This window comes from Glandiceps talaboti, chromosome 21, assembly GCF_964340395.1.
Source record: "Glandiceps talaboti chromosome 21, keGlaTala1.1, whole genome shotgun sequence".
NCBI classification, from domain to species: domain Eukaryota; kingdom Metazoa; phylum Hemichordata; class Enteropneusta; family Spengelidae; genus Glandiceps; species Glandiceps talaboti.
This window is the reverse complement of record NC_135569.1, coordinates 14,147,831-14,162,441: the sequence shown is the minus strand read 5'-3', so window position 1 is coordinate 14,162,441 and position 14,611 is coordinate 14,147,831. Positions and strand designations below refer to the sequence as shown.

Below are 14,611 nucleotides of genomic sequence, written 5' to 3'. Positions count from 1 at the left end.
GTATGTATGTATGTATGTGTATGTATTTATGTATGTATGTATGTATGTATGTATGTATGTATGTATGTATGTATGTATGTATGTATGTATGTATGTGTGTGTGTGCGTGCGTGCGTGTGTGTGTGCGTGCCTGAGGAAATCGAAGAAGTGAAAGACTTCCATTTCACACATTTGTAGCAAACGCGATGCATGTGTATATATGTATGTATGTATGTATGTATGTATGTATGTATGTATGTATGTATGTATGTATGCATGTATGTATGTATGTATGTATGTATGTATGTATGTATGTATGTAGACACAACTGTCCCTAGCAGCCATGACCAGGCCAACTGTCGCTATATTTTGCAAAGATAAAAACATTATTGGGTGTGCAAATTAATATACATTCAAATAATATACGCAAATATATGCCCAGCAAAGGTCCTCTAAAGTAACGGCGATTTGCTTTGATGACAAAACTTTAACTGTTTACTGCTTAACTGTTTTATTCCAAAGGCCCTTTGATATCTCAACGAGGGATTTATAGATAATATTTAACAGAGTGTCAATAGATATCGTGACAAAACTTACGTAAAAGTGCACAGACAAACCGCTTATGCAGTACTCATCCCACTATACGATTGACCCCTCAGTACGCCGTTATTAGGGAACCTTCAGTAACTATAGGTGGGGAGGGCCAGAGAATGGCGTCATATTTTACAACTCGTTTCTAGGGGAGGGTCATATTTTAGAGTTAGAGAAGGATTACGTTTTCTTTTGACTCATTATATTATCTAACATTGAGTTATTTGTTGTAATTTTGGCATCCCATCGCTGCCACCACTGCCACATCCCACTACTGCTACCATTGTGCCATAACCTATCAGTGAAATCACTGCTGACAACCATGCGGGGAATCAATTGTTTAAGGTATAGCATGGCTCCTGGTCCGTTCAAAATTAACTGAACTTTTTTTTTAGAACCTTAACTTATTTTATCCAAGGTGAAACTGGTGAGGAGATATTGTAATGAACAGGAACCAGTGTGGTAAGATAATGGGGACAATGGTGGAGTGGGGTGTTGACCTCGGGGTGACAATCTCAGTAATGTGCCTCTCTGGTCTTTGGGAGTTCTGGCTTTCATCATGTTATTTGCCAGTTAGATCCAAACACAGGTATTAACTAATACAGTGCCTTTACACAATGTCACTGTGGTGGCAGTAGTGGGAAACGACTTTTAAAATTATCAATGTGGGATAGATTATCAATGCGGTGGCAGCGGTGGGATAGAGTCCTCATCATTGATTTTGAGACTAGTGTCCTTGTTGACGTCTGGCAGAATTTTAACCAAAAATGTATTTTAAGTATTGGAAAAAGAGGGATGGTCATGTTTTAGAGAATGGACATTGGGGAGGGGCACTTCCTTAAGTGAGCAAAATCGGGAAAGATTCACATTTTGTACAACAGACCGGGCTTGATTCCCCCTCCCCTGTGTAATTACTGACGTCCCCTTAGATGATATCAGCATGATCACATGTACGCAGGAAGATACGGCGTCTGCACATGCATGTGCACTTTTATCTGTTGTTCACTGAATGCTTCCGTGTATGCTAATGAGATGGTATGTAATACATGCCTAAAATTATGATAATAGAATTTGCATTCTACACCGGATCAGTACGTTGACGAGTGTACATCGAAAGGGTAGACTAGCACGTCTGGTTTCCCGTTACGTTGGAATCACGTCACTTCGTGGTGCAATAGTGGTGTCCTTTACAATCACTTTAAATCCTCGAGGGAGTAGTATAGCAAGCCTTCAATATTTGTACATGCAGTGACCCGCGAACACCTAGTACCTTACTCTACCCTGTACTGGTAAATCATTTATTGGTAAGTATACAAGCTATTACTTCACAGTAACCTGTAGACTGTAACTACTTGGGGTGGGGGGTGGGGTGGGGTGGAGGGGGTCCAGCTGTACTTAACGATTTCCCACGATAAAATTTGCAGAAATTTCGCATTTTTTGGCATTCGGAATATGAGCTAAATATGCTAATCTATAGCTGTTGGTGTCACCGCTTCGTTCCTAAAAATGGGGGAACGCCCAGCTTAAATTTATAACATTCAGAATATTGATACTATGTTCCACGTACAGATGATAATTCGTCAATAAATCAATTTTTCAACTAGGAAGTGGGATATTGTGTTCATGGTAGATAAGCGTGGAGGTAAAACTAACAAACATTATTAAAATAATCATACACGATTCAGCTGATCAGAAATATCCATTTCCTCGTCAGCACTTCCTTGTTGACAGTGTCAACGGACAATTAAAGGCTGCCATCCATACGACACGCCGCATATGCTCTCCTGCCGTCCTAGTAACCTTTACATTGCCCTTGGCCTTCACCGGCCAATCCAATCTGATTACAATCTGATTTTGTGAAAGCTGCTAGATGTCTTTTTACCTCTCTTTCCATCGTGTTGTGACTGTTTGTTTTGATCGCCGTCATCCGATCACCCTGAACAAAACAAATGTCACAACAAGATGGAATTTGAAGAAAATAAAGACATCTACCTTCTTTCACAACACAAGATTTTAATCAGATTGTCCAAACCTTAGTCTACAGCAGTGTCAAAGATCGTGTTGTGTCAAAGGTCATGCCCTGATTACTAGGTCACATGTAATTAATTGAGTTTGATAGGTCAGATTTACTCATACTTCCCTTTATAATTAATTTAAATAAATATGTTGCTAGTTTTTCCGCGTGAAACTCATTGTTACTAAACTGAAAATATGTGTGTTTGTTTCTCTTCCTCGGATGATAAAAATACTCTTCCGTTTGAGCAATAAATCGGCGATAAAATACGCTTCCAAGAGAATGAAGGATAAACACTTATATCCGGGTAGTGATTAAGACATACTAGAGCAAAATATAAATACACATTTTTAGTTGTTAAGTTTGTTTTGCCGACATTGCAGATTTAAATTGAACAGATCCACATGTGAAATTTACAGTTGTTGAATAAAAATACCACTTCACTTTTACACTGGTCTGACTATTATGGTTGGTATAATCAGGAGGCTCAAAACGCTTATACAACCCGCGAAAAAACACCAGTGCATTTCTTTGCTCGTGGTATGCAGGAATGGGACAAGTTTCGTGCAAAGACATACAATGTAATTAGTGTCACTGTGTCAGTAACTTATCAAAGTATAAATACCACCAGAACTGGAATTCCACAGCTCTGTTTATTGACAGAATGCTACGTGTTTTAAACATCGTGTATATGACGGTTCGTGTTACATTTTAACTTCCACAGATATAATCCAACTGATAAAAACATCACCTGGTCGAACCTACGTCAGAGGCACCCCTGTTCTTTTCCTGACAAATTGTATTGTTGTTTTACCTAATTTTGACTTTGGGTGACCTCTTTCCGTTGCTCACTTCATTCAAACAAACGCACCGGTGTTTTTTACGGGTTGTATATTACAATGATACTTTGAACCCAGAAACTACTCGGGGGCCCTCTTGACATTCTTGTCATTCTACAAGCTGGCAACACTACAATACATATAACTGAACAACCTAGGTACAGTACAGAGGTAAGTACAGTCTGGTAGGGAAATAACACAACTCGTGTGCTGTTTTCATTTCAAATTGGTCGAAAGTTATCAACAGTAACTTGCTGCTTTCTTTGGACGAGGCTAGGTAAGACACTGACATGTATGGGATATGGTTCACTAGAATGTTTGAGTCAGACATTAAACCAACTCTATCAAACTACAACGAAAACCATGTCACCTGAAACAAACGTCATGATACGATTTAGTTGTATTAATAGTTAATAACACAGGGCATCAGTCTCTTTAAAATGATAGTATGTCACTCACGGACAATGTAACAATGAACAGTGATAAGATATAGATAATTTGTAGAGTCAGACAATGAAATGTAGCAATGTTAGTAATATTTTTGTCGAGGCAGACGATACTTGAAATGTAGCAATGTTTATAGTAAGATTTTTGTCAAGCCATATCAATAAAATGTAGCAATGTTAGTAAGATTTTGTGGAGCAGACGATAAAATGTAGCAATGTTAGCAAGATTGTGTGGTGCAGACGATAAAATGTAGCAATGTTAGTAAGATTTTTGTCAAGTCACATGATAAAATGTAGCAATGTTGGTAAGATTTTTGTCAAGCCATACAATAAAATGTAGCAATGTAAGTAAGAGTTTTGAGAAGCAGACGATAAAATGTAGCAATGTTAGTAAGATTTTTGTGGAGCAGACTAAAATGTGCAATGTTAGTAAGATTTTTGTCAAGCCAGACAATGAAATGTAGCAATGTTAGTAAGTTTTTTGTCATTAATCAAGCCAAACAATTGAATGTAACAAATTATGTAAGTAAATGTATGCCTATCCAGACAACACTAATATTGGCCTACCTTTCACGACAGGCGAACACATATAACACTTACACGGTATCAGTTAAATTAACACATATTTCTGTTGATATGCTTGTCAAAATGGAGGACAAGACTGTTAGCAGTTTTAAACGAACAAAACTCAGCTTATGCCCCTTTAACCAATCTTAATATATACATGATGCTGTGTTCGGATTAATACTGTAATTGGGATCCGGATAATTCGATAAATTCATGAAAGACAGAAAGTTTGAATTTGCTTTACAGTACAATTCAGTTGTTTGGAAGACGAACTGATGACTCTGACAAAGACCTTTACGTAGCAGTGTAAGCTATTCCAGTACCTAATAAATGTCGTTCAAAAATGTGTGCGATGGAAGTTACGGCTGTGGACTTTGAAGTGAACAAATCGGGTCGTTTACCATAATACCAATTTATAGTTATATATCAGTCTAACAGGCAGGGTGGTCCTTGTCATACACACAGTGAAGCCTTTAGTAGGCACCCAGCCTGGCCGTACAAACCATAGACCCTCACGAGATTCCATGTAAAGGTCTACGTGTAAACTCTTTCACAGTGAGTGAAACCGCCATTTTGACTCGGCAATAGTTTCTATGTATTCTATGTTCATTTGGCACATTTTTTTAATAGTTGCTTCCATTTCGGGTGATGGAAGGTGCTGTTATCCGACCACTAGAAATTTATATGCGTACCGCGTACACGTCTATGATAAGGAGGAAGTGCAAACACGGTCACTGATGTAATGAAATACCTGTCTTTTTGAAAACGACTAGAATGGCATTATTTTCAATAATTGTTCGTGGTTAAAACCTCCAGCGTCAAAAGGAGAAGCAGACTTTGATAAAAAAAAATATTGGGACCGTGTTTTTTTGTTTCCATGTTTTGTTGTTGGTGAATATCAGTACGCCTACGCCAAATTACACTTTGGCGTTCTAATTGGGTAGTCTGTGTAAGGCGACTTCGCCCCTTTTTGCAAACACAAGCTTAAGTCGTTAAAAGCGGAACATACAGACATGTAGACTGACAAATGTCTCGTTTAAAAGTTCTGTAATCACTTTTGTCAAAGTAGTGTACACATAGTGAATTTTTTCAATCTACTGACGTGGACATTTTAAAGTGCATTATACATTATACGTATTTGGGTGTAGTTATTGCAGCATATGTTAAAGGTTCCCGCAGTATTGTACCTACTGAAGCAAACGTATCTATCACTTGCAATTGACCGAACTCAAACCTGGCATATAGATACAACTAATAAACCGTTCGATGACGTAATTTATCATACGTATCAAAAATGTTCAACAAATCCCTACTGAGAAATCAACTGTTCTAACAATGCCAGAAGACAGTCATACTTTTATAGAAGACATGAATCAACATTGACATTGTACTTGAATGGGCGTTTTGTAAGTATTTTCATTTGAGTAAAAAGCTGGTCAGTCTGCAAGGTACGCCATGACGGGGCGCCCTCACACATCGGCCAACCCCTGACACCAGTGAGGGTGAAACGTCATGACATATCTTACAGTCTAAAAGCTGGTACACTCAGTTTGTCCTTACATAAATCCACAATTAGACTTTTCTAGTATAATGGATAATTTCTAATATAAGTAATTATGATTGCCTTCTGTCATTGTTAGAAAAGTTGGTTGCATAGTAGGGATTACATCGACATCTTTACACGTACAATAAATTACGTCATTAAATTACGTCATTAAATTACGTCATTGGAACATTATAAGTTATATATTAGTGTCATGTGTATTTTCACTTAATTGCAAGTGTTGGTTGATTGAATGCCTCAGTAAATAGAATACTTCGATTAACTTTTAAATAGGCAGCAAAAATTACGTTCCAAAATATATCAGTTCAACGTGTACCCCTTTAATGTGAACGAAATACTACGACGCGCTTCAGCAGTTGTAGATGTGTTCCTACGGTCACATGACCCCGGGTCCCTTTGTTGTGATGATTCAAGAGGTTCATTCATACAGTACATGTATTAAAGAAACAGATCAGTTGGCTTCTGACTATGGATTTTGTTATAACGTCAATAAATTATACCTCATGTCTATGGTAATTGTAGTAGTTTGCATGCTGTTATGTTTATATCATTAACTTTTAAAATAAAGAGTTAACTGGGTAAGTGATGTTTGTATGTTATCTTTATGGTATCTCTCTCATCATGAAATCTTGTGATCGGGCTCACTAACCTTGATAGTTCGTTTAATAGTTTGGGTAAGCTTCTTCGAAAAGAGTCGTTTATTACTGCATCATCAGCTCTTACTTTCGGATCACCGTGGTCAAACCTATGTAGTGTACACGTAGATAACTTACTTTTGCATTTTGTTTGTTTCCCACAGATAATGGCGAAGATTAAGCAGTACACACCTATCGACGATGTACTTGATGTCCAGGGACAGGGCTTTCAGAAACTACCAATTTATATCTGTACCTTCATCGACTTGAAATCCTTAATATTACATAACAATGGAATTGAGTCGCTTCCGAACCAAATGTCAAAGCTCCAGCACTTACAGTACCTCGATTTATCGTGTAACTGTTTTAAAACCGTTCCAGTTTGCGTTGCAAAGTTAAAATCGCTGACACGTTTAGACATCAGCGGTAATCAATTAACGGACTTGCCATCAGCGTTCAGTGAACTGCTGATACTGGAACGAATTGATCTTTCTAACAACCGATTCGACGAATTACCAAATCCCTTACTGCCGCTGAAAGAGCTAACGGAAATTGATCTGAGCTGGAATGATTTAAGTACAGTTCCTGACAAAATCAGATTTTTGGCAAAGTTGAAATCACTTAACTTAAGCCATAATCAAATCAAGGAAGTGAACGGCATCAGGCGATTAAATCATTTAGAGGAACTTGACTTGAGCTATAACCAAATACTAGATGCAGATTTAGAGGATATTCGCCCCTTGAAGGTTTTGCAGAAATTAAATGTCAGTCATAACGGCGTGCAGTGTTTACCGACAAGACTTACTATTGAGATGAGAGTTTTGCACGAGGAATCCGGTAGGTACATTGCTCCAACTTTATCAAGGATAAGACGCCAAATTCATGATGTGCGCATTTCATGTGCGCATTAAGTCATGTATGCATTTCATGTGCGCATGATAAAGCTGTGCTATTTGTTTTAAAGGCTGTTTACCTGAGATCAAAGTTTTAACAGTTTTGGTCTAAATGATGCAAAGTTACGATGATAAAAATTGTGTCCGCGCAGCTGCAGTAAGGTTGAAAAAATACTGACAACCTTTGAGTTCCTCGTTATCTTTAATACGATAACACAAGGACGCGTAAAGTTGGCTGGGTTGAGGATTTATACAAGTGGTGGATACGAAATGTCAAGAAATATGTACCCTATGTACGAATTTCAAAGTATTGGGTAAGTTTTTCAATTGATCCACGTGTGTTGTGTCATGTGCACATATTTTGGACTCCCTAACTTGATTATCATTGAAATGCATGACGACAAACAACAAAATATAATAATATTCTCTTTACTGTTCTCTAATATAGATAGTGATAAGAATCATGAATCATGGAATGTTAGCGTCTTTCCAGGCCAAACGGTGAGTTCATGCCATTATTCGTTTTTTTCTTATGAATCACAGTGAATTTCACAATACCGTGCAGCTTTTCTGTTTGTTACAACTACGCAGAAACCCCACACTTCAAAATGTTCCATTTCACCATGCACGTGACTAGCCTGATGGTGCATGCTCTCTATAATTTGCATATTTGTTCATAAACACATTTAAAATTTGATCAATTTGTAACATTTTATCTCACTATGAATACAAATAAACAGTAAAATCTGTTTTTGTTTTTTAATCTTTATTGTCTCCGAGCGTCCACATTTAGATGAAATGAATAGTTGCATATGCTTGTTTATTTTTTATGTAATTCAGGACAGAAAATCTTGTGCGAGACTTAAATATCATTGTGTCACCTAATCCAAACTCTACAGTCTCTCTAGTTTGGTAGTATATTGTTCCAAAATCCTTGAGTATTGAAAACAATTAATATTTTATTAAATACATATTTGAATCAGCAGACATTTCTCTTAAAAATGGTTTTGTGTCGTGACCTTGTTCCTACATTGTCTCATATACTTATTGTAGTACTGTTTGTTTGTTTGTTTGTCGTTTATAGGGAAAGTATACATTACCTAGTAATTTCTACCTTGAAATTCCACCCTTGGCTGTGAACCGCCAAGTGAGTTTGAACGCAGTCATCATCCAAGATGGCGAACTTCTTCCGGAACTCCAGCAGTTCGATCGGCAAGAATCGGACATCATCGGCTTTGAACCCAACACTTTCACGTTCAGCGAGAGTGTTACTATAGGGTGTACATTTTCTGCCGTAGACCATACAAGGTATAATGTAATAATGCAGAGTGTAGGTGGTAAACGTTGGAAGGAGTTGAAAACCAAAGTGGTAAGTATTTCTTAGTTTTGATTGGTAAAATTTCAATTCGTGCAGAACGGTAAAGAACATGCACGTGACTAGCTCGACGGTGCATTTCTCTATATTTGCTCAAAAAGACACTAAAATTGGACCAATGGAAAGACACATGAAAATCAGTGTCAAAGTCATTTCAATTATGGTTTTAATTAAAACATTCATAATTAATTTCTCATATTTTTCTGCAAGTTTCTACACATTGTGTTTTTGTCTTGCCGGTTTTGGCAAGAACACTTTTCCCGCCTTTTTTTGAACGAAATATTTATCGTCAGAAATTTTCAAACAACTTTAAATGATTTTGGACCATACACAATGAAAGGGTCCTCCTTCGCCTATTGATGTCAAAATAAATCTTCAACGTTCCGTATCTACAGGTCGAAACCAGCATGTTTGCCGAGATTAGAAGGCCTTCCGGGATATTTGTGGTTATCTCCAGACCTCATATTGAGAAACTAGAAATAAAAAGATCCGGCAGTAAACATACTTTGGTCCAGGGAAATAAAGTGATCAGCGTTGTTGACATACCGCCTAACGCTATAACTGAAGTCGAGGCTTCTATATATGCATACGTAAGTAGACTCTTTTAAAGGGGAACGTTATTCTAGGAAATCGAGAAATTTCATAAAATATGGGTCCTGGAGAGTTATTTCATGATGTGACATCACCTAGAATTACTTGCAATTTCAGAGAAACATCAAGCTGATTTTGTGCCTTTATAGAGTATTTTTGTTATGGGTTATTGCATCATGGGAGTCAGCAGAAATAATGTATTCAAGTTGCACACTGAATATTAATGACTCCTGAGTACCAATATCTTACTTAACCATGGGGGTATCCCCTATCTCCATGCCAAAATAGTGTAAAACAGCCCTCATGAATATTCAGATATACCGCACTATCTAATAACCTTCGGGAAGGGGGGGGGAGGGGTGTCTGAGGCTTAACTGATAGTATTTAGGGTTTTTTTTATCCCATATTAAACTATTGATCTCGGCCCTATGGAAATATGTATGGAGAGTGAAAGTGCAGTGTCAAGTTACACAATATGTTGACATCCAAACGCTCTCGCTTCCGCTCAGTTAAGCGACGAAGACTAGATGACGTTGAGAAGTAAAAGTACACATTTCCGTAGTGTTACACATACTTTGATAACTAACCGGGGTCCTATGAACACCGGTGTAAGCTTTTTAACATTATGTGATTATGTTCCTTGCTGTAAAAGACAACTGATACAAAAGTACCGTTTATAAACATAATTTTTTTTTATCGCTGATCTAAAAAAATAGGTACAGAACATAGATCCAGATATTTCGTACGGAGATGATACTGTCGACAATACCGTCACATTCAGTCCGGTTGTGAACATCAGAAACGAAGAAGCCGAACAGTTTCAAGAACCATTCCGCATGACACTGCCTTTACCACCTCCCCTGGCTTCACTTGAAGGTGTTGAGAACCAGACAAATGGAGGAGATGTCGATGACGGTGTTCGGATTATGCTGTATGATAAGGATGGCACTTGGGATGATATCACTGATGCAGCATCGCCAGAAATCAACAGTGATGGCGGTATGGTGTCATTCAAGACCAACGCATTCGGAGGGTAAATGATGTGTTTTTAGTTGTTCTTCGAGAGGAGAGATGAGAAGAGAGTCACGTGTTGGTTGACAAACGGACAGACAGACAGTCAGAGAGAGAGAGAGAGAGAGAGAGAGAGAGAGAGAGAGAGAGAGAGAGAGAGAGAGAGAGAGAGAGAGAGAGAGAGAGAGAGAGAGAGAGAGAGAGAGAGGGAGGGAGGGAGGGAGGGAGAGGGAGGGAGGGAGGGGTGAGAGAGAGAGGGAGGGAGAGAGGGAGGGAGGGAGAGAGAGAGAGAGAGAGAGAGAGAGAGAGAGAGAGAGAGAGAGAGAGAGAGAGAGAGAGAGAGAGAGAGAGAGAGAGAGAGAGAGAGAGAGAGAGAGAGAGAGAGAGAGAGAGAGAGAGAGAGCAATAATTCAACTTGGTTTTATTCCATTTCTGGTTTCAGTTATGTCGTCGTCCGAACAATACCAGCTATGGTGGGACAATTGGGTAGCACTCTGAAAGAAGTGTGTTCAGCCATGAAAGACGGTAAAGTATGTGTTAAGCTTGTGCTTCTTCAGCATGAGAAAGATCCATACACAATACTGTTTGATACTGTGAGAAAGTCCCATGTGGAGGAGAAAATCGATACCTGGCACAAGAAGGGATATAGTTCTACCTGTGCGGATGGTGTACCGTTTAGCGGGGATGTGAAATTGAAGAACGGCAGTGTCGTCCGGGTTGATGTCAGTGAACCCTACTCGTTCATGGCTAGCAAAACCGAGAGAGCGTTCTACGTGAACGGTAACAACCACTGGATTACGTACATTGAACGAAAACAGACTACGGAGAAACAACTACTAGAACAAGAGATAGGTGTCGTAAAGCTTAGCTCCGAAATATCCGATGAACGGACACTACTTGGCGAATTGCGATTCAGAATTCCGAAGGTAAATTCAGACCTTTTTTGTATTCATTAGAAAAGGCAAAGTAAAGCACACACAGATTTTACCCTGAGCCAGGAAGAAAATATTTAAGATCTAGAACATTTAAATACACGAGAGAGATTACAGATTATTTACAGTCTATGAATGGCTTAATTCTTCGACTAGTTTTACACCTCAGAAGATTTTTTTTTCAATAAGCTACAGCGATTTTCACAATACCGTTCAGTTTTTGTGTTTGCTACAACCACAGAGAAACCAATTTACAATAACAAACTAGACATGCTACATTTTAAGATAGCAAGATTGAATGAGTACAGTTTCTTGCTACATTTTGTGTCAGTGAAATGAACTACATATGCCACCATACAGATATCAAATGAACACCACAAAGGATATCTTACGCGCCCTTCATCGGGTGTTTGATAGTAAGAAAAACATTGGCGCCCGAATGTCTGCATGGAGTTGCAATACATTTAAATGGTCTATTTCATTGATACTGAATGTAGCAAAAAATGCGATCTTGTTATTGAAGTGTGGCATATACAGCTTCTTGTTGGTTTCTGCGTGGTTGTATCAAGCAGAAAAGCTGGATGTCGTTGTGAAATTCACAGTAGATATATCTGGTTTGGATCATTTTGTACTCAATGACATTTACTGAATATACATGCACAGTGTAAGTAAATTCACTTGCTTGGAGCGGTCGTTATCATTTGTATTCATTGGTTTTACTTTGGTTCATCTTTCTTGCAATCTTATATTTATTTGATTCGAATAAATCTCCGCGCTGACATCTGACCAATACACATAGGACGTACGTGTTGTCTTCGAATGTACAATCATTAGTATATCATGTCGTTTTCTGCTAGCTTTTAATTTTCTTAACTTTTATTCTATTACAGAATGCTGTACCACTTGAAATGAAAAAGTCTTCTGGTAAGACATTTGTTACTTTTCTATCCAATGTCATATCCAGTACATATACACCTCGCCCCCCAAGAGACTAATAATAAACACTTAAATATACGAGGTCAGCGAAGATAGCGTGGCATTTGCTCTGAAGGCATAGTCCATTACGTCTCCATTAAGAAGAAGAAAAACCACGCTATCCTTGTCATTCCTGTAATACTCCACAATTTGATATGTTCACAGGCACTTGTTTTCCGAGATATGTTTCTTAATACAGTAACATATCGACAGTATTGAGATACTGGGCAAGTAATATAGAATGATGTAATATATATTTTCGTGGTGGACTTACGCGATCCTAGAAACCCGTGTTATTTTACCCCTGAATCCTGTCATATTCGCCAAGTATCTCATGTTATCGATATTTTATTGCTTTCTGTAACATATCTTGGGAAACAAGTGCCTGTGAATATTTTACAGTTTTTGAAACCCAATACTTGCATTTATTATGAAATGGGACGAATCTTCTTTTCATCATTATAATATTAATTCCGCATTGCCAAAACTACTTTAATATCATTATGTAAGCATTTTAAGTTAGCAGAGTTCAATGTGGATAATTTGTCGTTCAATATCCACCACTGGCGTCATCTGCAATAACTGCTATTGACTACCAGCCACAGTAACTAGCATCGACCATCGGCTGATAATACTGCCACCTAGTGGTCAGATACAGCTAGTGAGTCGATTTCAAATCGAATGCTCCATGTTACCTATCCCAGACCACTAATTTTTCTATAGTGGAGTGAGATGTAACGAAGAAGAATTGCTCTCGCACTTTAACCTTCAAAGTAGTAAATTTAGAATTCTGCTGCAACTACAACCAAAAACGCCCAACTTGAAACAGAAGTACTAATGCTAATATTGGTAATCTCTTATAAGTGAAATACCCTATTTTTAATTACGTGTACTTTGGCACCAAAGAAAGTCACAAAATACAATCTTAACCTGTAAGAGTTTGGTGACAAAGACGAGGGAATGAGACGCCATCAATTTTGAATGCAGGAGTTAAATGTTTTCGAGGCAGAAAATGCTCTGTCTCAAGTTGAATGGTTTTGATTGTAACGTACCATGGTTTTCTCGGTTTTCTCTTTCTGTGTATCCGTATAGAGAACGACACGTTCTTCCAGTTTCTAGCTGAGAGGGTTGCTGTCAACAATTGGAAGTCTTTGGCACGGAGACTGGGCCTTGAAGAACACCAGATTGAGAGACTTGAGTTTATTGGTGGGACCACTGACCACATCAAAGGAATGTTTCTCCTCTGGGAAGCTAATGTATGCAAGGAAGAATGGATCACACATGCAATACTGCAGGCTTTAAGAGATGAAGGCATGGGGATATTGGCTGAGGAAATCGAAGAAGTGAAAGACTTCCATTTCACACATTTGTAGCAAACGCGATATCTGTGTGTGTGTGTGTGTGTGTGTGTGTGTGTGTGTGTGTGTGTGTGTGTGTCTGTCTGTCTGTCTGTCTGTCTGTCTGTCTGTATGTCTGTCTGTGTGTATCTGTGTCTGTCTGTGTGTGTGTATCTGTGTATGTGTATGTGTATGTGTCTGTGTGTACGTGTATGTCTGTCTGTCTGTCTGTCTGTCTGTCTGTCTGTCTGTCTGTCTGTCTGTCTGTCTGTCTGTCTGTCTGTCTGTCTGTATGTATGTATGTATGTATGTATGTATGTATGTATATGTATGTATGTAATGTATGTATGTATGTATGTATGTATGTATGTATGTATGTATGTATGTATGGGTGCACGCGCGCGCGTGTACGTGTGATGCATGTGTGTTACTAACACTGTTAGTAATAACTGTACGTCGTGTTCTACTCTAGGATACAAGGTACATAATTTCCATACGTTGTTCATTAGCTAGTTGTCGTGCATTGAATGCAATTTTTTTACAAAGAAATATAAACTCTACATTTACTCATCATATACTATAATATCTAGAATAAGGCAGTCGCACATGCCACACTCTTATTAAATTTCCACTCAGTGAACGCATACCAGAGTACCTCCTCGACTATGGATACCCGTATACTAGTATATACAATAGCGTTTGGAAGGGGAGGAGAGCATGTCTGAAGGGGGTGTTTACAGAGTGACGTAATGTCCAACATATTTATCAATTTATTGCATGTTTCAATTTACAAGTATAAGTTTCGTAATATTTTTCTTTGGAAGAAGACTATATTTTGCTAAAACTTATATACAGCGTAAAT

At 38.2% G+C, this 14,611-nt stretch overlaps 1 protein-coding gene across 1 annotated transcript; it reads left to right on the top strand.

Annotated features, from left to right (window-relative positions):
- Nucleotides 1–1,663: 1,663 nt before the first annotated feature.
- Nucleotides 1,664–13,794, top strand: LOC144451437 (uncharacterized). Its single transcript, XM_078142277.1, has 9 exons — nucleotides 1,664–1,874; nucleotides 6,800–7,472; nucleotides 7,977–8,029; nucleotides 8,613–8,897; nucleotides 9,299–9,493; nucleotides 10,211–10,527; nucleotides 10,948–11,431; nucleotides 12,328–12,361; nucleotides 13,505–13,794. The coding sequence occupies exons 2-9, from the start codon at nucleotides 6,803–6,805 to the stop codon at nucleotides 13,783–13,785; spliced, it is 2,319 nt and encodes a 772-aa protein (XP_077998403.1). The 5' UTR covers nucleotides 1,664–1,874; nucleotides 6,800–6,802; the 3' UTR covers nucleotides 13,786–13,794.
- Nucleotides 13,795–14,611: the final 817 nt, after the last annotated feature.